The sequence below is a fragment of the Ascaphus truei genome, chromosome 6 (genome assembly GCF_040206685.1).
Source record: "Ascaphus truei isolate aAscTru1 chromosome 6, aAscTru1.hap1, whole genome shotgun sequence".
Classification (NCBI taxonomy): Eukaryota; Metazoa; Chordata; class Amphibia; order Anura; family Ascaphidae; genus Ascaphus; species Ascaphus truei.
In genome coordinates, this window is record NC_134488.1 from 126,828,485 (window position 1) to 126,853,165 (window position 24,681).

The 24,681-nt window shown below is 42.5% G+C and overlaps 1 protein-coding gene across 3 annotated transcripts in view; it reads left to right on the forward strand.

The window, feature by feature from the left end:
• Nucleotides 1-24,470, forward strand: part of LOC142497864 (dual specificity tyrosine-phosphorylation-regulated kinase 1B-like) — a 53,611-nt gene extending 29,141 nt beyond the window's left edge. For 2 of the 3 annotated variants that reach the window (XM_075606254.1, XM_075606252.1), the window contains exons 2-11: nucleotides 5,075-5,220; nucleotides 5,828-5,947; nucleotides 12,694-12,882; nucleotides 14,165-14,312; nucleotides 14,766-15,052; nucleotides 16,008-16,154; nucleotides 16,507-16,647; nucleotides 16,978-17,281; nucleotides 19,193-19,296; nucleotides 20,136-24,470. In XM_075606254.1, the coding sequence (XP_075462369.1) occupies nucleotides 5,158-5,220; nucleotides 5,828-5,947; nucleotides 12,694-12,882; nucleotides 14,165-14,312; nucleotides 14,766-15,052; nucleotides 16,008-16,154; nucleotides 16,507-16,647; nucleotides 16,978-17,281; nucleotides 19,193-19,296; nucleotides 20,136-20,651 (2,019 nt within the window). In that variant the 5' untranslated portion in view covers nucleotides 5,075-5,157 and the 3' untranslated portion in view covers nucleotides 20,652-24,470. Of the gene's footprint in view, nucleotides 1-5,074; nucleotides 5,221-5,827; nucleotides 5,948-9,635; nucleotides 9,873-12,693; nucleotides 12,883-14,164; nucleotides 14,313-14,765; nucleotides 15,053-16,007; nucleotides 16,155-16,506; nucleotides 16,648-16,977; nucleotides 17,282-19,192; nucleotides 19,297-20,135 lie in introns of those variants that run through there. The other variant, XM_075606253.1, reaches the window with a different exon arrangement.
• Nucleotides 24,471-24,681: the final 211 nt, after the last annotated feature.

A 24,681-nucleotide genomic window follows, 5' to 3' on the forward strand; every position in this document is an offset into this window, starting at 1 on the left:
AAAAACTTGGTTATTTAGTTAAACACTTTGGCCAAAGCGTCGTAAGCCTGCATACCAAAACGTCAAGGTATAACCCAGTGGTTCCCAAACTTTTTCGGTTCAAGGCTCTCCAAGGCGATCAGGATTTTTCCGCGGCGCCCAAAGTAAAACAAAGGTGTATATACATACCTAACAGTTGCAGTGCGCAGTTGGTGTCTCTCTCACACACACTCTCTCCCACCCCCTCTCTCTCTCTCTCTCTCTCACACCCTCTCTCTCACTCACACCCTCTCTCTCACTCACATCCTCTCTCTCACTCACACCCTCTCTCACTCACACCCTCTCACTCTCACACCCTCTCTCTCACACCCTCTCTCTCACACCCTCTCTCTCTCTCTCACACACCCTCTCTCTCTCTCTCACACACCCTCTCTCTCTCTCTCTCACACCCTCTCTCTCACACACCCTCTCACCCTCTCTCTCTCTCTCTCTCACATCCTCTCTCTCTCTCACATCCTCTCTCACACACTCTCTCTCTCACATCCTCTCTCTCTCTCACACATCCTCTCTCTCTCTCACACATCCTCTCTCTCTCTCACACATCCTCTCTCTCTCTCACACATCCTCTCTCTCTCTCTCACACCCTCTCTCTCTCACACACCCTCTCTCTCTCTCTCACACACCCTCTCTCTCTCTCTCTCACACCCTCTCTCTCTCTCACACACCCTCTCTCTCTCTCTCACACCCCCTCTCTCTCTCTCACCCTCTCTCTCACTCTCTCTCTCTCTCAGACACACTCACTCTCTCTCAGACACACTCACTCTCTCAGACACACTCACTCTCTCAGACACTCTCTCTCTCTCAGACACTCACTCTCTCTGACACTCACTCTCTCTCAGACACTCACTCTCTCTCAGACACTCACTCTCTCTCAGACACTCTCTCTCTCAGACACTCACTCTCTCTCAGACACTCACTCTCTCTCGGACACTCACTCTCTCTCAGACACTCACTCTCTCTCGGACACTCACTCTCTCTCGGACACTCACTCTCTCTCGGACACTCTCACTCTCTCTCGGACACTCTCACTCTCTCTCGGACACTCTCACTCTCTCTCGGACACTCTCACTCTCTCTCTCAGACACTCTCACTCTCTCTCAGACACTCTCACTCTCTCTCAGACACTCTCACTCTCTCTCTCAGACACTCTCACTCTCTCTCTCTCAGGCACTCTCACTCTCTCTCTCAGGCACTCTCACTCTCTCTCTCAGACACTCTCACTCTCTCTCTCTCAGGCACTCTCACTCTCTCTCTCAGGCACTCTCACTCTCTCTCTCAGACACTCTCACTCTCTATCGGACACTCTCACTCTCTCTCGGACACTCTCACTCTCAGACACTCACTCTCTCTCAGACACTCACTCTCTCTCAGACACTCACTCTCTCTCAGACACTCACTCTCTCTCAGACACTCACTCTCTCTCAGACACTCACTCTCTCTCAGACACTCACTCTCTCTCAGACACTCACTCTCTCTCAGACACTCTCACTCTCTCAGACACTCTCTCTCTCTCAGACACTCACTCTCTCTCTGACACTCTCACTCTCTCTCTGACACTCTCACTCTCTCTCAGACACTCTCACTCTCTCTCAGACACTCTCACTCCACTCTCACTCTCTCAGACACTCAGGGAGGAAAGGCAGGAGATCCGTGCAGGCAGCTACACACACACACTCACTCACTCTCACAGGAAGGGGGGTGTAGGAGGGGGGGGGGGGGAGAAAAGGCAGGAGATCCGTGCAGGCAGCTCTCTGCGCGCGCACACACACACACACACACACACACACACACACACACAAATAAATACACACACACACACACACACACACACACACACAAATAAATACACACAAACACACACACACAAATACACACACACATACAAATAAATACACACACACACACACACAAATAAATTCACACACACAAATACACACACACACACACACACACATAAATACACACACACACATAAATACACACACACACACACAAATACACACACACACACACACACACACACACACACACACACACACACATAAATACACACACACACACACACACACACACACACATAAATACACACACACACACATAAATACACACACACACACATAAATACACACACACATAAATATAAATACACACACACACACACACACATAAATACACACACGCACATAAATACACACACGCACATAAATACACACACGCACATAAATACACACACACGCACATAAATACACACACACGCACATAAATACACACACACGCACATAAATACACACACACGCACATAAATACACACACACGCACATAAATTCGTGTACACACACGCACATAAAAATTCGTACACGCATACATAAATACACATACACACACACACACGCACATATATACACACACACGCACATAAATACACACACACGCACATAAATACACACACACATAAATACCCACACACATAAATACACACACACGCACACACATAAATACACACACACATAAATACACACACACAACAATTCGTACACACACACACATAACAATTCGTACACACACACATAACAATTCGTACACACACACACACACATAAATATATATATATATACACACACACACACACACACACACACACAAATACACACACACACAGATACACACATTGGAGAGCAGAGGCAGCGACGGATGTGAGTGACTGGGAGAGGGGAGGAGGCAGGAGATCCGTGCAGGCAGCTCCCTGTACACAGTCACTGGGCAGGCAAATGTACAACTCCCCCCCCCCCCCCACCCCCTCCCTTCTCCTATCACCCCCCTACCTTCTATCACCCGGGGCAGAAGGGGACGGGATACCGCACAGGCAGGAAGGCAGACACACAGTGTGCTCTGCACAAAGCGGAAGCCCCGCCCCCGGCTTCCTCTGACCTGCAGCCAATCCCCTGCGGCCCGGCTGGCATGCATGAAGGAGTGATGGTGGGGAGTGATGATCGGAGTGATGGTGGGGAGGATAATCGGGCACCCCTCTAGGCAAGCCAGGGCGCCGCGGCGCACAGATTGGGAACCACTGGTATAACCAATAATGCAGGTCCTAACACTAAAACTGTAACCCTTCCTTTTACCTCTGTATGAGGGGAAGCAACTGCAATGAGTCTTGTCCCTTCAGCAAAATGCCAGAACCTCCCAAGTTAAAAAAGGTGGGGAGGGGTGACCTCTGGGGGGTGGTGCCACCTACCTCCATATAACTGTTACCAGTCAGAAATTGATTAACACACACACATTCCCAGTTAGCTCAAACTCCTACACCAACCACATCATGGGATAAATATATATTCATGATGTGGGTGTAGGAGTTTGAGCTAACTGGGAATTTGTGTGTTCTATAATGTAAACTGAGAAACTGCATTCAATCTGCAGTGTAAGATTTGTCAAAAGGACCATGTGCGTTTTCCTGTGATTGTGTATGGATTTTTGTGCTGGTCCATTGTATGGATTTTGTGGGACGTTTAAAGAGAATCGCGCTTAAATGTGTAAATGCAAAATTCTGTATACACTTGAAAGTTAAAAAAAAATAGTCAAATGGCACTCTGAGTCTGCTTTACTAAACTATCGTGTCCTGCTTTGCCAGGTAACTTTTCTGGGTGATGGTTCTTCTTTCTTGGCAATGAAACTGGTTGCTTTAGAGTGCTCAATTTTAGTAACTTTGTAAAACAAAAATTAAATTCTCTGAAGTTACTGTTACACATTTGCTTTATTCCTATGCTTCTTTGTAGAAACTGTCAATTGTAAGGGGATATCTCCTGAGAAATCTGCATTTCAGGATTAAGAAGACAATGGCATTTTTTCGAACCTAAAGACTCATTAAAAGGCCCTGTCAAAAAGTATTCATTTATAAAAAGTTCATTTATGCGCGTATGGAATTTTTCAGTATTCTAAAACTAACAAAACAAACTTTTCACATTTCAGCAGCTACTTGATGATAATAAATTTAGTTTTTTTGTAGACCCACGTTTCAATAATTTTGAGTACATGACATTTCTTTAAACCTGATTTGTGGGTACACATTTAGGAACAGAACATCCCTCGTCTTCTGCAAGAATCTAGGCTTCCATAGAACACTGGTTAAAACCGTAGAACTTATTTGTAAGAGCCCTCAAAGGACAGTCTGACTTACTGTAAAACGTTTAATGTATATCCTGGCTACGCTCAACTCCAGTCCTCAAGGGCTCTCAACAGGTCAGGTTTTAAAGATTCCCTGATTTGGCACAGGTGGCTCAATTCAAATGCCTTGAGCCTGAGCCTACTGTGCTGAAGCAGTAATATCCTGAGAACCTGACCTTTTTTTAGAGCCCTTGAAGACTGGAGCTAGTCACCATTGCCTTAGGCTACAACCCCAGTCCTTCCTGCTGCACTGGCGGCATGGCGGTGCGTGCAGAGACTACAGGCACGATCAGCGGTCTAGGGGAGCTATAGGAGGAGCGTGGAGGCGGGGCCATGACAGGCATATCTGCCCAGCCATTGACAGCGTGCGGCACGGGATGACAGAATTCTTGTCTTCCCTGCCTGCGGACCCGTCACAGCGCTTTGCGCGCCCACACACAGCCACTGGGGCCTACCCCATAGAGGGCTATGGTGTGTGGCGCACACGCCACCGGGGACTCTGCCTTATTTAGACCATCTTTGTATAATGAACCACTTGTAATCAAGCCATAAAATATACAAACCTTTTATTTCAATGAGTGTATTTTACTCGCATTATATGGTGTTTATGGTTTGAAATCAGGCTTCCCATTTCAATGGTTCACCTTTTCATTTACGTTTTCTGATGGAAAACCAGAGGTTATGATGAGCAGGGTTCATTCTGTACTAGAAGACATGTACATTTTTAGACCCCTACCTATACCGGTCATTTTTAAACCAGAAATTCATTTATATGAAGAAAAATGCTACACTTCCGTTTTTATCTTAAATGATCAAGAACTGTTTCTGCAATCAGTATGGTAGAAACCAAACGTTTTTTATCTTCCTTGTTTAGGTGGCAGCAGTACAGGATGCAAGCCGTCCTCCTCCTCTCTCTGCCTGGCTGCCCCTTTGGCCTTTGTCCCCACTGAGACAGACATGTCGAGCCAGCACAGCCACGCGCCTTTCTCCAGCATTCAATCAATGGCTGATCACCAACAGGTAATTGTGATGAGGTTGTTCTCGGGTCTTTAGAAGAAAGAGTAAATGGAGCAGAAGGAATTTGTATATCTCCTCTGTAGGCCTTTCCATAACCAAAGGGCTTATTAATATCTATATTTGCATGATTGTGTTTTGTTGAGCTGTTTGCACATGAGTAAAAGGCCGCTGCGAAGAGAACATTGTAATATCCGTTTGAATGTTTAGGTTTAATTCCAAATTCAGAGAGCCGAATATGTTCATAGGATGCTTCACCCCGAAACATGTATTGTAAAGGGATTGCTCTTCATCCTTTCCCTTTATTATGTAAAGCCTGTTTAAATGGGGAAACATATTTTTATAATATGTTCTAATATTTATCCATCCAAGCTTTTTGTTCCCCTTTTTTAACCAGCATTGAAAAGTTTGTTAAAAATTAGATCTGCTTATTTTTTAGTCTTTCAATTAAAAAAAATCTGGTGGGTTTGCTTTTCTGATTCAATGCTAATTAAATGATCTGTTAGGATACATATTGTGGTGTGCCTTTCTCAATATTAGTAGCTGCTAGTAGAAGTTTTCCATGCCCTTCTCAAATTACTTTCTATTTCACGAGTACCCATCTACTCCACAGGTCCTGCCAGACATGACCATTTTACAGAGGCGGATTCCATTAACCTTCCGAGATTCGGCAGCTGCACCGCTACGGAAGCTTTCAGTGGACCTAATCAAGACGTACAAGCACATTAATGAGGTTGGTGTTGAGATAGCTAGATGGGGGTTGCTTCTGGGGATATTTTGTGTACACACACACCAATTAGTAAGTATGGTTATGGTAACTGAAATGAACGTGGTGACAGATTGGTAGAATTTGCAGAATGGAAAACTTCTACATCCTTAATTCTTCAGGAAGAATCGAAATAGAAAATGGGCATGCAATCTGCAAACATGTAATTGACGTTGTAAGAAAATGTACCTGTGATATGGTGAGGAAGACTCCTGAAGATAACAAAAGCTCAAAGAAGACAAAGCAGCGATTTGGGGTTTCGGAAGAAGCTAATTACTGCACTCAAACAAAACCTAAGTACATTTTTTTTTTTATTGTTGATCCATAAAGAGTTGAGGAGTTCTACGTGAAATTATACGCGAACACTGATAACACACAGCATCATCCAGCACAGTACAAGGAAGAAGAAACCACCAATGGTGTACCGTGTCCTCTTCCAGAAGTGGCAAAAGCCATAAAATCCTTGAAGAATGAGAAGGCTCCTGGGGAAGATAAAAATACAACTTAAATCTTGAAAGAAGCTAGGGTTCTTAGGCCCGTTTAATAGTGGCGGGTGCGCGCTACACCGTGCGCGCGCGGATTTTTAGTTGGCTGACGTTAGTCAGCCTTTCTATAGATGTGCTGCGCGCGCACGGCAGGGAGAGGGGAGCCGACAGACAGCGGCAAAGATGAAGAAATTAATCTTTTCGTGTGTGTGTGTGTGTGTGTGTGTGTGTGTGTGTGTGTGTGTGTGTGTGTGTGTGTGTGTGTGTGTGTGTGTGTGTGTGTGTGTGTCTGTCTGTCTGTCTGCAGAAGTAAAAAAAAAATCTTACTTACACAACATATACACTCATATACGCACACATACACACACATATATACATTACCTGCAGCTCCCGGCACTATATACAGGAAAAGCATGCGGCACGTGCACGCGCGTTCGCATAGGAACGCACGGCCGCATCCTGTAAATAACAGTCCTAAGTCGCTGCTTTGTCTCCTTTAAGCTTTTGTTATCTTCAATAGTATAGAAAATCCTTGCAAAATTCTACATACTGCTTGAAAAGGAACATTCCAGAGCAATGGAGTAATGTCATTGTTCTCCTCATCCACAAGGAGACAAAGACCTCAAGAACTATAGACCAATTGGTCTACTTCCAATCACTTACAAGATTTTTACGAAGATACTAATAAGATGCAACAGACCCTGGATTTTGTCCAGCCTAGAGAACAAGTGGAATATCGCAATGGATACAACACACTGGACCACATCCAAGTGGTACAACAAGTGATTTCCCGAAGTAATGAATACGATCTACCACTCGTGTTGTGATTCGTGGTTTACAAAAAGCACATTTGATTCTGTTTACACCTCAGTGATCCTAGATGCACCAAGACAATATGTTGAAGCTGCACCTTGATATTATACAAAACATGTTACAAGAGTGCCACATCAGCCATTCGATTTATATGAAGATACAAGCCAGGATCAGCATGGTAGTGCAAGGAGACACCATGTCACCAAAGCTTTACACTGCAGCACATGAATTGTTAGACATTAGATTAGGATGAAAATGGTTCAAAATCAGCGGTGAATATTGAGTTCTTTACAATTTGCAGATTACGTTATTTTTGCAAAAAAAATTGAAGAACTTGTCAAAGCAAATAAGTGTCGGCCTCCGTATGAATATCAACAAGACCGAAGTGATGTTCCACAAATGTGTCAAGTCTACGAAGGTTGAAATGGATTTGAGCTAGAAGTAGCCTTGGCTAGCAAATAACAATAGATTAGAAAGTTTTTAATGAAATCAATAGGAGAATTAAGATGGGAAGGATGGAGCGCATTTGGAAGAAACGACAATTTTTCAAGGGAACCTTCCACTGTGCCTCAAGAAAATGTTTTGAACCAGTGTATTTTCCCCGTGCTCACTTATGGATATGAAACTTGGACCCTAAATGCGAAGATCCTTCAGAAGCTTCAGGCAATGCAAAGTATGGAGAAAGGTGTGATGAAAAAAGTCTGTGACCTCACAAGAGTAAAATTAAAATGGCAGTGGGCCGGACATATCGCATGAAGAAATTACCATTGTTGGATAAAGATGTTACTAGACTGGATTCCAAGAGAGATTTAAAAACAACGAACAAAAGTAAGATCGGAGATTGAAATCAGAAAATGTGTTTGAGCAACGTGGAGGAGACGCTTGCAACCGCAATACCTCGAAGATCATTAGAGAGGCCTTCATCCAGCAGTGGATCAATAAGGGCTGACATATATTCTAACAGACTTACTCTGATCTTCAGTAGCTATATCAAATATAGTCAATTGAAAATGAAAATTAGCAAGGTTACGAAGATTAATTTTGTCGATATGTAACTTGAATTGTTCAGCGGGCCCAGCATGCTTTCAGTACATGACTCTTCCTCTCAATTCATGCTAATTTATATCTTTCTAGCAACAGTAGGGAAATGGTCAATAGGAATGCTAAGAAAAGAAAATGTTCACCATCCATGAGTGTTCTGCTTGTTATAATCCGTGACCAAGTCATCAAACCCCCCATCTTCATACTAAGCTGTTTTTTTCCCCCCCTGATTTAAATTTTCGATGGAATTTTCAAGTTTGGGCTGACATCACCCGGCAGGTTCGCCCTCATTGGCTGAACAGCCGCAGGGTGTGGCCTAGTGCTTCGTCACGACTCCTGCTCTCAATTTTCTTGAACAGGAGGTTCTCTCGGCGCAGCGGACCCAGCCCCATTGTGAGGCGGCTCTTGTCCCTGCAGCGTCCGCCACAGCGGAAACTGCAGTAGCCAGCAGAGACCTGGCCTTAGACATACAGAAATAAAACATTAGAGAGTGGGTATTGGAGAAAGGGGGTGGTAGATACATACAAGAAACGGGGGGGGGGGGGGGGGAACAGCACAGTAATAGGTTGACACTTAAATACTTTATCTAGTATAAACTTAGTGTCTGTGAGTGTTTTTGGGGCAATTTCTAAATCTGATGGGAGCCATCTCTAGGGGAGCTAGATCCTTGTATAAGTTTGTGATGGATACCAGTTATTGGTGGGAGTGAGGAAGACTTCCGGTCAGTTCCTAGCAGATACACATTGGTCCCAGGGGGCTACAGGCTCAAAGAGTATATAAATATATATATATATCTATATATCTGACCCTTTATTGTACTCGTTGCCTAGCGGCTGTTCAAGGGTGAGGAATAGAGGAGGGGGAAAACAAAAGCCGGGGGGGGGGGGGTGAAACTGGAAAATAAAGTGAGCATGGATGTGTCTCCCATGAGATGTTCCTAACACTCACCTGCCCTTGGGGAAAAAATCTGGGGTGAAGTAGAACAAAGAAAATGACAAGGGCAACGGTGTCTTTGGGGACACAGACATGGTTGGAGGTAGTGGCCAAGACTCGGGTCTGGCTGCTTGAGCTCCTCGAGCGACTTTGGGCCTTGAGCTTATTGTAAGGATAAGATTATACTATAATCAAATCGTGGGCTTAGACTTCGCTAGTAAACCTTTAGTTACCTTGTATTAACTTTGAGCCCGTAGACATAGCATAATATATCAACATAAAATACATTTGTGTTTACTCTCACCTCACCAGATCTTTGGGTGCAACCTCAGATTATTTAAGATTAGGAAATTTAGATTGACACTTCGGCATATTGTCCTTTAACAGATGAGGTTTTTATGAATCTGGACCTGCTACTCCGCTTGGAGTTTGGTCCCAGTGTCGGGAGTTTTTTTTATTTTTTTATCCCAACCGTAGGCTCTGGGTGGGAAGATCTTCCCAAGGGAACCGTTGACCGGGATGGATCCAAGATTGGTGAGCCCCCACCTCCTGGGATGGGTCCAGGAGTTTGGGGACCAAGGCCTAGATGGTTGAGTAAGGCTTCGCCTTCATCCGGGTTCGTGAGTATCTGGGGTCTTCCATTATTAATTACTACGAGTCCAAAAAGAAATGTCCATCTGCATTTAATTTAGTGGTCTCTTCGTTTCGCTGTCGCCTCTCTGAGATTTCTTCTTTTGGCGAGTGTGGAGGGGTGCCAGGTCCATGTATACCTGAAGGGATATATTTTGGAACTTTAGGTCCCTGGGGCCTCTTGTCACCGAGTTGAAAGCTTCTTTTGTTTTAAAGTAGTGGAATCTCAACACCACATCCCTTGCTCTGTCTCCCGGTTGGGGTCTCATTCTTAAGGCTCTGTGGCATCTGCCCAGGGTAAGAGAGTCTTCTGTAAAATCTGGCAGGGCTTATTTTAGCCATTTGCCCATGAACCCCTCTATTTGATTCCAGGATCCTCCGAATCCGGAGATTATTGCGGCGGTCTCTATTCTCCGCATCCTCCTGTCTCTTTGATGTGTAGGAGCTGGGACTTCACCTCCCTGAGCTCACCGTCCATTAAAGATTGCCGGGTGATTGTGACGTCAACCTCGGATTCCAAGGAGCTAGTGCGTTCCCCAAGGGAGGATATTTCCTCTTTAAGATCCTTCACTGCTGTTTGAATCAGAGATTCAATTTTAGATAGACATGTCCTCCTTTGTAGAGAGATTTTCGATCTCTACTGCTGGTTCAGAGTTTTGAGCGTTCCACAGGGGGTCCTCTCCCCATTCCGCCTGTTGCGGTGTTGATCGACCTTGTCTAAAATATTCACGAAACTCGCTGTGTTTTTATTTTTGATGGGTCTAACCGCTTTCGAAGCCATGTGAATGGGACGTATCCTTTTACCAGCGGCCAGGTCGCAGAGAAGTCACCGGGTCAGTTTGTTTGTTAATCTCTTGATTTTGAGTCTGAGAGGGTTTTTTGCGGCTGAATTTAGGGATATATATCTCCTTTTTTTCTTTCTTTTTTTTCTGAGGAGCTGACCTAGCATGCAACTGCACAGTTTTCAGTCTTGGCCACGCCACCATCGATTGACAGGTTTTGGGGGGGGGGGGGGGGGAGGCGTGTTAACTATTCTTTAGGAATGCCTTGTGGAACTGTGCCCTGTCTAGCACTTGAGTAATGAACAATGCTGGGTGGATATTGAACATTATCACGTTTTATCTGCCCACGAGTTTCACTTTGGGAAAGTCTCCGAAGCACAAAGTTTCTATAAAAACGAGTCGGCCTTTATTAAAATTGGTGGTGGCTCTTGCCTTTATTGTATAATATCTGGGGGTAAATGCTGAGATCACAGAGCTTTTGAAATTAACTAAAGTTCATTGGTATTTTTGGTCTTTATCTTGATTCTAATACTTGCAAAACATAAGTGTTCCTGCTTAAAAGGCCAGAAAACGGTAGTACTATTTATTATGAGCTGTTCAGGTAATGTTATGGGTCATGGTCACAGTATTAAATCTCAGGCTGTCAATTAGTGGCTCACTACCAGCTCTGGATACTTGACTGTCGCCCACACAGGCTGCTAAATTCAAAACAATTTTTTTTTCTGATCATGTATTTGTGAAGTGTTCCTGCCTTTGGGGATAACAAAAGATTTTACCTTTTGCAGTATTCCCTTTATGGCCTCCTGCGTCTTTGCTCAAGCTCCGCTGGGGCTTTTTACTTAATAGTTTTTTTGTAGATGCATATCTAGAACAATGAGCACATATTTGAGGAATCTGTAGTGGTGCTACTGGACTATTGCACAATTGTAACCAAGTTCTGCACACAGAACAATCTAAGAGACTTATGGCAAGTGATAAAGAAATAATGTATCGATCCGTTTGTCTTCCGTTTTAGAGTGAACCAATATTTCCTCACTCCACACGCAGCCAGCTCTTGACACCCTTTCTCACCCTGACTTAAGGTTGTGCAATATACCAGTATGATCGTAATACCGCGATAAAATCTAACGGTATGCCGATATGGGAGATGCGTTGCTATCACAGTATTACAATAGTGTGGGAGTGAGAAGCACCTTTTTGAAGTTGCCTCGCTCTAGCGTCTCTCACGGAGCTGCAGACGGACTTAGTACAATGCGTCCGGCTATGTTTCTCACTGCAGGGAGGTCGGGGGAGGAGCGTGCTTCTCACTGCAGGAAGTGAGGCGGGGGAGGAGCGTGTTTCTCACTGCAGGAAGTGAGGCAGGGAGGAGCGTGCTCACTGCAGGAAGTGAGGCGGGGGAGGAGCGTGCTTCTCACTGCAGGAAGTTAGGCGGGGGTGGCGGTGTCTGGCAACCGTGAATGACAGCTGCGGGAAGAACGATAAAACTCCTCTCCTCACTAGCTCTTAACTCTTCCACTTAACCACCTTTTCTCCCTGGGACTCTCAGCCTCTCCCTCCCCCCCTTCCCCCCAACATCAGAGGTCCTTAACCCCTCTTCCTCCCTGTCTGTGTTACCTGTAGCTTGTATTTCAGTGAGGAATTCTATCTTCGCTTCCAAGCTTCACATTGGTTCTAGAACACAGTGTACTTTATATCAGGGGTAGCCAATTCCACTCCTCAATGGCCACCAACAGGTCTGGCTTTCAGGATATCCCTGCTTCCAGGATATCCCTGCTTCAGCACAGGTGGTGCATTCGACCCCTGAGCCACTGATTGAGCCACCTGTGCTGAAGCAGGGATATCACGTAAACCTGATCTGTTGGTGGCCCGTGAGGCCTAGAGTTTTCCACCACTGATAGATGTGGTTGTTCCTGGTCTTTCGAACTGTTTCCAGCCGTTGATATTCCTGTTATTTTATAACCTGTAATTACAAAAAGATGTTTCACAATTGGGAAATAAAGTTTTTGTGTTTGTTTTTTGCAACCATTAGGTGTATTATGCCAAGAAGAAGCGTAGAGCCCAACAAGTGCCGCCCGAAGACTCGAGCACGAAGAAGGAGAGGAAGGTGTTCAATGATGGATTTGATGATGACAACTACGACTACATTGTGAAAAATGGTGAAAAGTGGATGGACAGATATGAAATAGACTCCCTCATTGGAAAAGGGTCCTTTGGACAGGTGTGTGGCTTGCACGATGATATGATTCCTATCCAGACATGCTTTCATTTCTGTCCAGACAATATTTTAAAGTTTGTTTAATTCCCAAAATGGGTAATTTTACAGCATTATTATCCACTAGTAAGTTTACAGCATGCTGCAGTGCAGTGACGGATATTGTCGCTGTAAAGGTAAAACTCAAGTGCATTTTTGACAAACTTACTAAATGCACTTCCTGATGTGGAGTTTTTCAATAGTATTTAGAAATTCAAGTGCCTATTTAGTCGTAGTTCAGAGTTACCGAAACACAAAACTCATTACTTATGATTTTGAAATCCTGTCAAAAGACATTTAATCGCTTTTCCCTCAGTACTCAAATGTAGTTAATGACTTTTACCTCTACAACGAAGATATTATCTTGACACGTTTCCAACAACTAACGTTGTATCCACAAAGCAGCATTGTAACTTACTCGCACTCTGAAAAAAAGCAGCCAGGTAACTGGTATTGTTTTTGCCCATGAGTCTGTTCAGCCGGTTTCGTACCAATATTGTACAATAAAATCCCTGAACATTTCAGTTAGCAGGAGCCTATAAAAGTTCCCCCCTCGGTAGTACTAAAAAGACGGCATCCATAAGAGATTTTGTTTGTAATTCGCCCAAAGGGAAACGGTTTCTCCCCTGACAGAGGCAGTTTAGATAAATGCACCAACTCCCAAGACTGGACTTTGGGTCGCCACGGTTGAAGGAACCCCCCATATTGTTTGTTGCCTCAAGATAACATACAGATGTAGTTCGTCTCAATGCTTCCGGATCCGCGGCTCAAAGCGTAACGCCGCTGCTCCGGAGATGATGCTGCAGGGGGGATCCATGCTTCCGGATTGGACCGCCACAGCGATCATCCTCCAGCTCCGGATCAGCTGTGGTCGCGCAACTTGTGCTGGTGCTTTAAACAACACGACTTGCTACACCTGTATGATGATTTTACTTCACTTCCTGGCCTCCTTAGAAGAATGACGTTTCCACCCTGTATTCGTAGTCACGGCACGGGTATATCTGTTTTTCCTTTGTGCCCTTCCAAAGGATCTCTAGCAGTGAAGTGCTTAATTGTCTCATTGGAATTTACATTTCATAGTTGACACTTTAACAGACGTGGCCTTGTGACATTAGTAGATGGCCTCGTCTACTACTAAGTGACGCATACAACATTATTTTCTGTTGGCTTTAGGTTTTTTTTAATATTTCCACAACTACTGTTTGCCAGCTACGTGCTAACTAAACTTCTTTTCCATTTGGATTTTCAGGTGGTGAAGGCCTATGATCATCATGATCAGGAATGGGTAGCTATTAAAATCATCAAGAATAAGAAAGCCTTTTTGAACCAGGCCCAGATTGAACTGCGACTTCTTGAGCTTATGAACAAACATGACACAGAAATGAAGTATTACATAGGTAACGTATTTAGGAACCGAGCCTAGCGTATTGACCAATGTTTGCACAAGCTGCAATAAAAGGTCTAGTCATAATTATGTCTTATAGTTTTAGCTTAAATTAGTTATATTAAGCATACCGTACCTTGGATGTGTATTTTACTTTCAGTGCAGTAAATCATTGATAAATTCTGGAAACTGTATTTTAGTATTCATCTTTAATGTGAATACCGGTGACTACATTTAAAAAATATATATAAAATACATAATTATTTGGGGATTTTTTTTAGCTGAATGATTCCGCTTTAGTTGAATGATCATTTTTAGTTGAATGATTTCCTTGACTTCAGTTTCAACCTCAAAGTACATGCACATATATTTACAGTGACTAAAATGTCTATGCTTTGACAGCATGTGTTTTGTTTGCTATATAAATCTTCTTGCTTTCTTTTAAGTGGCTTCTTATGCTTTGCAGTGCATTTAAAACGCCACTTCATGTTTCGGAACCATCTTTGTCTGGTGTTTGAGCTGCTCTCATACAACTTATATGACCTTCTAAGAAACACAAACTTTCGTGGAGTTTCCTTGAACCTTACCCGCAAGTTTGCCCAGCAGCTTTGCACAGCCCTGCTCTTCTTGGCTACTCCTGAACTTAGTATCATTCATTGTGACCTGAAACCAGAGAACATACTCCTCTGTAACCCTAAACGAAGTGCAATCAAAATCGTGGACTTTGGCAGCTCCTGTCAACTTGGACAAAGGGTATGTTTATCACAGGTCTCTCTCTCTCGTCCCGTCTCTCTCTTCGCCCCGTCTCTCTCTCTCGCCCCGTCTCTCTCTCTCTCGCCCCGTCTCTCTCTCTCTCTCTCACCCCGTCTCTCTCTCGCCCCGTCTCTCTCTCTCTCGCCCCGTCTCTCTCTCTCTCGCCCCGTCTCTCTCTCTCTCGCCCCGTCTCTCTCTCTCGCCCCGTCTTTCTCTCTCGCCCCGTCTCTCTCTCTCTCGCCCCGTCTCTCTCTCTCTCGCCCCGTCTCTCTCTCTCTCGCCCCGTCTCTCTCTCTCTCGCCCCGTCTCTCTCTCTCTCGCCCCGTCTCTCTCTCTCGCCCCGTCTCTCTCGCGCCCCGTCTCTCGCTCTCTCTCTCTCGCCCGTCTCTCTCTCGCCCGTCTCTCTCTCGCCCGTCTCTCTCTCGCCCGTCTCTCTCTCGCCCGTCTCTCTCTCGCCCGTCTCTCTCTCGCCCGTCTCTCTCTCGCCCGTCTCTCCAACAAGAGAGTTAAAATGTGCTAGTTACACGTGCTCAGCATGTTGGTCATTGAGATAACAAAAATGTACTCCAATGGAAAAGTAAAGGGTTCCACTCATTACAATACTCTTTACTCTTTTATAATGCAATGCTGTTAATCTGCATGTGAGACTTTCGCACCACACCTTCTGTCATGATTGTAATTCACTGCCAGAACCCAGATTATTTATTTTCACCAACCATGCTTCAGTTTTCACTTGGTAAAGTCTTTTGACGTGTCATTTACATCTGTTCCTTGAAATGGGTTAACAATGAAGATTTTGACTTGCATGTTTAATACTGTATGTGCATCAGTCACACTCCCTTTCCATAATTCTTAATAAGCAATGGAAAGTTTGATGTATTCATGAATTCTGTATTTTTCTGGTTTTGACCGCAGAATAATAAAACATTATATATATTTTTTAATTATTTCAAAGATCTACCAATATATTCAGAGCCGTTTTTATCGTTCACCTGAAGTTTTGCTGGGAATGCCGTATGACCTAGCAATAGACATGTGGTCCCTCGGGTGTATTTTGGTGGAAATGCACACAGGGGAGCCGTTATTCAGTGGATCTAACGAGGTAAGAAGTGCTTAAAATGTGTTGTACCCCTGTAAAGAATAACTGCTTTTATGTTAAACCAAATGTCACCTTTCAGCTAAACCACTGATAAAGTGGAACTAGCACAAACATCATTTGTTTTGTTTTTTTACATTTTTTCACGTATTGATCATTTTGTCATTCAAAATAGTGGGTTACCTGTTTCTTTACTTAATCAGGGCTTCCCATAAGTGCAATGCCATAATAGATACAAATGTAAATTGTCCACCGTACTATTCATCCCAGTGCAAATTTAGTTCCATGGCTATAAAACATTATGGGCTAAACGTGTTATCGGGCATAACCAAAACATGTTCTCTTCTGAAAATTTCAGGTGGATCAGATGAATAAGATAGTGGAGGTACTGGGTACTCCCCCTAACCACATGCTGGATCAGGCTCCAAAAGCACGGAAATATTTTGACAAGCTTCCTGAAGGACCGTGGACTGTAAAGAAAAACAAAGATATCAAAAAGGTAAAGATTTCAGTGTTTGTGGATCTTTTTGCTCTCACAAAGTAGAGGTGGGAGCGTCCTTGCAAACAATGATACCCAGTATACTGGTATTAGAACTGCTAACAGAAGTAGAACCCGTAAGATAGCAGCATAGTACAGTAAATGCACAGCCACATGGTTTCCTGCCCTAGAGGATGTTCCAGGCATTTAGGTTTCAAAGATCACTGATGTTTGGTTTTAGTCAAATTATTGAAGGAAGTGACAACTGTAACTAGGCGTAACCATGTTGTGAAGATACCTCACAGGGTGTCCCTTTTACATTAATGCAATGTTGGCGTGTTTATTTTTTAGGACTACAAGGTGCCAGGAACACGTAGACTTCATGAAGTTCTGGGTGTGGAGACGGGAGGCCCTGGTGGTCGCAGGGCAGGAGAGCAGGGACACTCGCCATCAGATTATCTCAAATTCAAAGATTTAATTCTGAGGATGTTGGATTACGACCCCAAAACAAGAATCACCCCATTCTATGCTCTTCAGCACAACTTCTTCAAGAAAACGACTGATGAAGGGACAAACACTAGTAATAGTAACTCCACAAGCCCTGCAATGGACCATAGTCACTCAACCAGTACAACCAGTTCTGTGTCCAGCTCAGGTGAGCAATTGGCAAATCTTTACCAATCCATTTTTTCCCTGTCCGATATTTGATGAATTTATTTGAAGCTTTCTGTGTATCGGATCTTATTATGCGTCAGCAGCTTTACTGGTTGGTAATGCTCAAGGTGCGGAAAGGAATTGTTAGGGTTCTCGGGTGCCTTGCTCGGCCTTGTCTGCTATGCCACATAAAGCGATAGTTGGGAAAAGTTAATATGGACACGATGTATTGTGGGTGTATACCTGGGTCACGCAGGCTATGATCGGCAACACATTTTCTTTTTTGGAGACAGGAATATAGAACAGATTTAATTTTTGGGGGCTTTGCAACCATCCAATAAATAGTCAAATGCCATCTTCTACCACATATAAACAGTTCTTTGTAGGTTGGCTTTGCAGTGACAGATAATATACATTGTTTCATTGTATAAATATGCTGCATCGATTACCTTTTCTGAAGGAACATCCAGTTTCATATTGATATTTATTTTTGCAGTTAGGTTGATTTCCGATTTCTTGGATATTAGCTTGGCTGTTGTCATTTCGGAGACACTACGTGTGCATCTGTCATGTGAAGATGTAATGTTCTGAGCAGCGTATTCCGAAAAGTCCCCGTTGTAATCCACCTCTTTGCAAATGCATCTGTTATTGTCATTGCTGACTAGCACATTTAGTATGATGTGTAGGCTTGTTTTTTGGAATTGCTTGTTCATTAAGATACTACTTTAATCCACAGTGGACACTGTTAAAAACTAAATGAGGGCAAGACCCCTTCGCTCACAAAAATAGTTCCTAAAGCATTAGATTGGCTTCCTTATGTTAGCCTACTTAAAGCAAACTCTTAACTATTTTACGGTCTTTGGGAAAAGCTCTCTCTCCCTCCATCCATCCATCGTCCTCCATGGTAGGGGAGTAGAGGAAGACTTGGATAATGATCTGACACCAACATGGTATAGAGAGATGAGATTAAAGGGATCTCTCCTAAAGCTTAATTTTACCATGTTTGCAAACCAACTTATAAGGCATATTTTACCTATTTTAAAAATAAAATGGTTGGGGGTGTTTCTGTCCCTTAGATTTAACTCCTTAAACAGTTGCCATTATATCTGTTTTTTGTTCTGATGTTGAACTGCACAAGTTTGCAGTGACTGACAACTATATTGTGACCTTTTTTGATTTGAGTATGCTTCACCTTAGCACATTATTCTGCCATCTCTTCCCTCTGCCTCATTTCTTTCCAAGGGAAGTAGCTTTACACCCAGCGATCTCAAAATGAAACCCGTCTATACTTGCTGGAATTTAATTGCAACTGTCTAGGAGAACCTGTATCCAGCTTGCATATCTGCATACTTCCACTCTCACAATCGACATAAAAACAAGGGACGGCTTGTCCCAAGTAAAGGAGATCGCTACTTACAAACTTCTTGTGATCAATTCCTAGTAGATTTATTGTAGAGAGAGCAACATTAGTAGCTGTTTCTCTACAATAAATCTACTAGGAATTGATCGCAAGACATTTTTAAGTAGTGGTTTACTTTTGCTTGGGGCTAGCTGTCTCTTGTTTTTGGGTCAATTTAGTGGTGGTGACTACAAACCCACAATGTATACTTCAGGGTGGGTTATCGGGATTATTTTGCGCCTCTTTTTTTCTAAAGTGCAAGTCTTTAAAGTACAGCTGAACTCTGTTATAACGCTGTGCTCGGGGTCCACCCAATCAGAGCGCGTTGTAGCGGATCGCGCTGTAACAGTGTTGAGCTGTAATAAGAAAATGTGAATCTATTGGGACCCAAGGGAAAACTGCACGTTTATTAAATAAACAAGATGGTGCATATTGTATCATTTTCTCTCCTACATTGTTGTAGTTAAAATAATTGTACTGCTTGCTAACTACAGATTCTTGTTTTTACTGCAGGAGGATCGAGTGGCTCTTCTAATGATAACCGTAATTACCGGTACAGCAACAGATATTATAACAGTGCTGTTGCCCATACAGATTATGAGATGCAGAGTCCACAGGTATGCACCTGATCAATTTAATAAGAGCCGTGTGTGCCTATTTAGTTGCCATATAAAGTAGCACAGGTTTCCTTCATCTCCGTCTGCTGGCTTTATTTTCTATTCAGTTTAGTATCACAATTTACAGTAGCAAATTAACGTTCTAGTAGCCTTTTTGGCCCTGGAAACGTGTACAAGTGCTTCCTGTGTCTGCCCACACATGTACTAGCTTTGGGAATTTATTTGAACGAGGTTTGTCTGACTGCAAGACCATCGCAGTCCTACACCAGGCAAACCCTGCTTCAGACACTAGTGATAGAGAAGGTTGTGGAGAAAGGCAATACACTGTACACTTATTGTACACTTGAATAAGAGACCTGTGAAGCCTCTAGTGTTCTGTATACACCATTACAACAAGTATGAAGATTTCTGATGTTTGGTCCATGAACAAATCACAACTTGTAACAAATCCAAGACCAATAATCTACTGGAACTTTGAACTGACAAAGCATAAGGTTCCCAATCTCCAAATGGTCTTATGCCTTAATCAAGCACTATAAAAAAAAATATCCAAGCGTCAAAGTCCTTTTGTTTGTCTCCACTGTTGCTTGAGTCTTAACTTGGGCGTAGCCATCCTTGTGGCATTATCCATCGATATTGATTAAATTTGTATCCATACGGTGTGCATTCTCCCAACATTCATGTAATCCTTTTTGTAGGATTATAAAATGTAAACTCCCTTCCTCTTTCTGAATGTTGTCTATTTCAAGTCTCATGCTCACAATATTCATTCCTGCATCTTCTGTTATTACGTTGTTGACTCCAGTGTTTTTCGTTTTTGTTTGATTTCTTCCATGTAGGCTCATTCTCAACAGCAGATGAGACTGTGGGCCGGTGGAGATGTTCCCATCACCAACAGCGATTCCTCCTACCCTCAGATCTTACCTCACAAACCGACTCCCAGTCAGCCGCAACATTTTCACGGAAATGAACCACATCATCCTCACCCGCTGTATCATCACGCAAACCGGCCACACTACCATCGGCAACTCATCACCTCCTCCTCTCCGCAAATCCCAGAGTCCATGGAGCTCAGCTTGGGACACAGACATCCCCAGTCTTCCTCTTCCTTGCATCCACATCACCCTAGCTTAGACTGCACTCCGTTTGGCTCCTCAAACTTACACTTAGGGGTTTCTGCTTTTCGGACTAGAACAGTCAGTGGGCATAACGATTCAGGTGTGCCTCTGAATTACCCCTACTCTAGCAACACATCCAGCATGGTTGGACCACCTCATATCCGAAACAGGACGGAAACTGAAGAGAGTGCTATGTTAGGCGTTTGTGTCCCTCAGAGTACAGCAGCAAGCTCTTGATGATTCTTTAATGTAAAATTAAAGCCATACCAATAATAGAAATACTGCATTCGGAGGAGGGCTGACAGGCTGAAGGGTGGGGGTTGTGGAAAGGGGTGAGCTGGCTTTTATCACAACCATCAAAAATGTCAAGGTGTAGCTGTTAATGTGAATTGTTTATTTATTAAAAAAAATCACTACGAGAGGAGTGTGAAGTGTGTGTGACCATGAGAAGCAGTTTTAACAGACTTCAATGGGACTGCTTTTTTTCCCTTTTTTTTTTATTTTATTTTTTTTAAATTGCTTTTATGACACACTGGTAAAAGTTATCCTGTGCAAAGACTTCAAGACATTTCCAATGCTTCCATTTCTATCATAATTTCCTCTTCTGAAGAAGCAGGATATCCAGACTTACTTTGCACGTCAGTGAACTCGTTTACAGGCCAAACGTCACTCTGCAGAACACTGTCTGTGCCAGTTTACCTTCGCTGCCATTTTACCATTCATACAGATTCCTGTGTTGTCCCCACCCCACTTTATACCAACCTTGCTAGGGTGCAAGTACTGCACTTCTTCACTGGAATAACCTTGGCTGCTTAACTCCACTCTCTCAACTGGAATTGCTGCTAAAACTCTTAACAGTTTGCTTTATATAAAAAAAAAAGTCCCCCTAAAGGTTCCCATGTCTTTTATTTATGACTTCATACTCGGTCGGTTTTAGCTGTTTCTGGAAAGATTTTTAGGAGCCATTTTTTCCTTTCTTATTTTACAGATGAATGCTGCAGAAGTTCAGTGTCCTTTTCTCCCCCTCCCTCTCCTGTTTCTTTACTTTAACTTACCATTTTCTTTGCACACTGAATTCTGGTTTTAACACTACAAAATGTTTTTATATCTGCATATTTTTTTTTTTTGTTTTTTAAAGATTTTGTTTATTCCCCTTTTTTTTTAAAGATTTTAATATTTCCCAGCCTCTTATGTTCAACATGCCTAGTAATGGCAATCCTTAATGGGTTAATGTAAGAGACACTAAGCCCGTGCTTCAGTATTAATACCAGTCACTTACAGTGCTAGGTGCTGTAACGTAGGGATTTTTTATTTTTATTTTTTTTCACGGCTTTCAAAATGTAAAGACGAGCCTGTCCTTTCATATCTCTGTGGATAGTAACGTACTGTTTTATTTTTTATTTTATTTTTTATTTATTGTACCAAAGATGGTATTGAGGCATCACTTTAAAATATCAGACATGTAAAATGATTGTCTTTTAAATGTTTCCTTTTTCTGTTCTTACGTGTTTAATTGGGCTTAAAATTCTGAATCATGTGTAGTTGCTGTTGGACTCCAGGGCCTTTCACATTCATGTTTGTTTCAAGTATTGTGGGTGTTTTGGAGGATCCTAAAAATAAAGTAATAGACAGCTACAGAAGATCAAGAGGTCAGTCTGATTGTCTGGAAACTTGAAACTACTTATAAAGCATCATTAAGAGCGAACCCGTTACCCATGTTGTAAAATATTTTCACAATGCTCGATTTTGCTTTGGTAATAAAAAAAGGAAATAGACATGTCTGTTAACAAATATGAAAGTTTATTATTTTGCTGCCGGAAGGGCTTTCCGTGCCGTACGTCGAAGACCCCTTTGGCAGCAAATGGGTGAATGTTAACCCATTTTATGGGGGTGTAACTATACAAGTAGAGAAAATAAATAAATAAAATCACACATTGACATTTCCAAATCTATGTATGCCAAACTTCTTCTATTAGGACTTTTCTGTGTATCGTCTGGCATGCTTGTTATCCATAAATTTACTATGCTATTTTTATTTCTGCTTTTGTATATCAGAGTTTATTAATGTTTATGCACATTTACTCTAGTAAAGAACATTTTCTTAAAGCCTCTAATTTAAAATGTATAGCAGTGTGACATTCTATAGGCTATAAGTTGACTTATTTTGAACAAACTGTTTTTGTTTTACTTTGGGGGGGGGGTTCCCTTATACCTGTTTTCTGTGGGACACATTTGCAAAAAGTTACTTACCATATTCTGCGCAGTGTTACAGGGTTGTTTTGCTTGTGCGACTAAACGGACTGAAATGATCTAGACACTGTTCTTTTCACCATTAACTTCACACATTTCCTCTCTTTCAGAGCCATGAAATCCAATGTGGTTTCTAATGCAATAACCGCATAGGCACGAGGGAGTGTTTCTTCCAACTATGGGGCACCTGCATCAAGTGCTGGTACGAGTTATCGCACCTGGTGCACTATTTAAATAACTCCCATTAACGTCAACTGGAGCTGACGCCGGGATGGGTGCAGTAGCTCGTAGCAGCACGTGTTACCGGTGCCCTTATATCCTTGGCCCCCCACAGCCCTACCCTTGATGGTTTCCCCCACGATGTGCCTTTCTCAGAAGTCCCCACTGTTAAAGTAGAAGCCAGCTGTCTACTGTACATCAAATTAGCAAATGCGGTACTGCTTTGCAGTGATTCATTTTGCAGCGAATCTTGCGGGGTTTGGTGGTGCGCAATAGTGTGTAGTAAAGAAATAATTTAATTTTTAGTCCGCACCAAAAGTTCTTTTTCCATTGAGCAAATGTTTTATTTTCTGCACACACACTCGTAGCCCAATGAAGAATCCACCCACCTTTATTATACCTTTTATATCTCTGAAGTATTACAAGGAGCGTAGAAGAAATTGATGGGGTCAGCAGCTGCGACTATTGACAGAAGGGCAGTAATGCATATTGTGGCTGTGTCCCTTGGGAGAAACGATACTGGTGTACTAAAAATGTGCAAACTGTTTTTCGACTCCTACACAAATTAAACATCTCCCTTGAGGTCACTCAAATTTGCAGGTTTGACTCCAGAAACGTAATGATTTTGCAAAACTTTTCACGGTTTAAAAGATATAAAAAGAAAAAAGTACAACTTAATTTATTGAAATTTACATGGTATTCAGAGAATGAAGCTATTGCTCATCTTTCATTTAGCACGGTTACAGGGTCAAAGCATGCCAAATATGAACTGCTTTAGGATCTTGCATGGCGCTTGTTCGTCAAATAATTATCCTAAGCGGGCAATGGATTTTTGTTTTTGTATCCACTGTAATTCCTCAAACATCACATGCAAGGTAAAAATGTAATTTCTTGATGTCCTAGACAAGTTTCTAACTTTTTTTTTTTTTATTAAGGAACCCAATAATTGTATTGTGAAACCCCAACCCCCTCTACTGGTGTCTGAGATAAAATGCATTGTACGAAACCCCAACCCTCTCTAATAGCATATCTGAGATCAGATGCATTGTAAGGAACCCCAACCCTCTCTAATAGCACGTCTGAGGTCAGATGCATTGTAAGGAACCCCAACCCTCTCTAATAGCGCGTCTGAGATCAGATGCATTGTAATGAACCCCAACCCTCTCTAATAGCGCATCTGAGATCAGATGCATTGTAAGGAACCCCAACCCTCTCTAATTGTGTATCTGAGAGAAGATTCATTGTACAGGCTGTATTTTGTAAAAATTTCAAATAACCTGAAACCGGCAGGGAACCTTTTTTAGAGGTGCCGGCCGGGAACATGTTGAAAAACACTGTCCTAGATAAACGAATCGGCTTCTCCTTACAGCTGGAGTGCACACTTCTTCCTTTCAGTGTGTTGGGCATTCTCATTACTTCCAAGGAAGAGGAATTGGTAATGAGGACTGGTTGGCTCTCAAACTTAGAGTAGGTCCTGCTACCAGTGATTTCCTTACAATCAATTGAAAATTGTGTTCATTTTTTTTTAATGTATTTATTTTCTGTAGGTTCTCTGAGAATTACTTTCTGATAAGTGTAAATAAAATATATATATATATATATATATATATATATATATATATATATATATATATATATATATATATATACACACACACACTTAATATTCGCAATCCCATTACTTTATAAAGAGCAAGAGTTATCTGTTGCATCTAGTGCCAACAGTCTTAATCACGAAATAGAATATGTAGAGGCCTCACAATGCATTTGGTTCCTATGGAAATATTTGCAACAAATA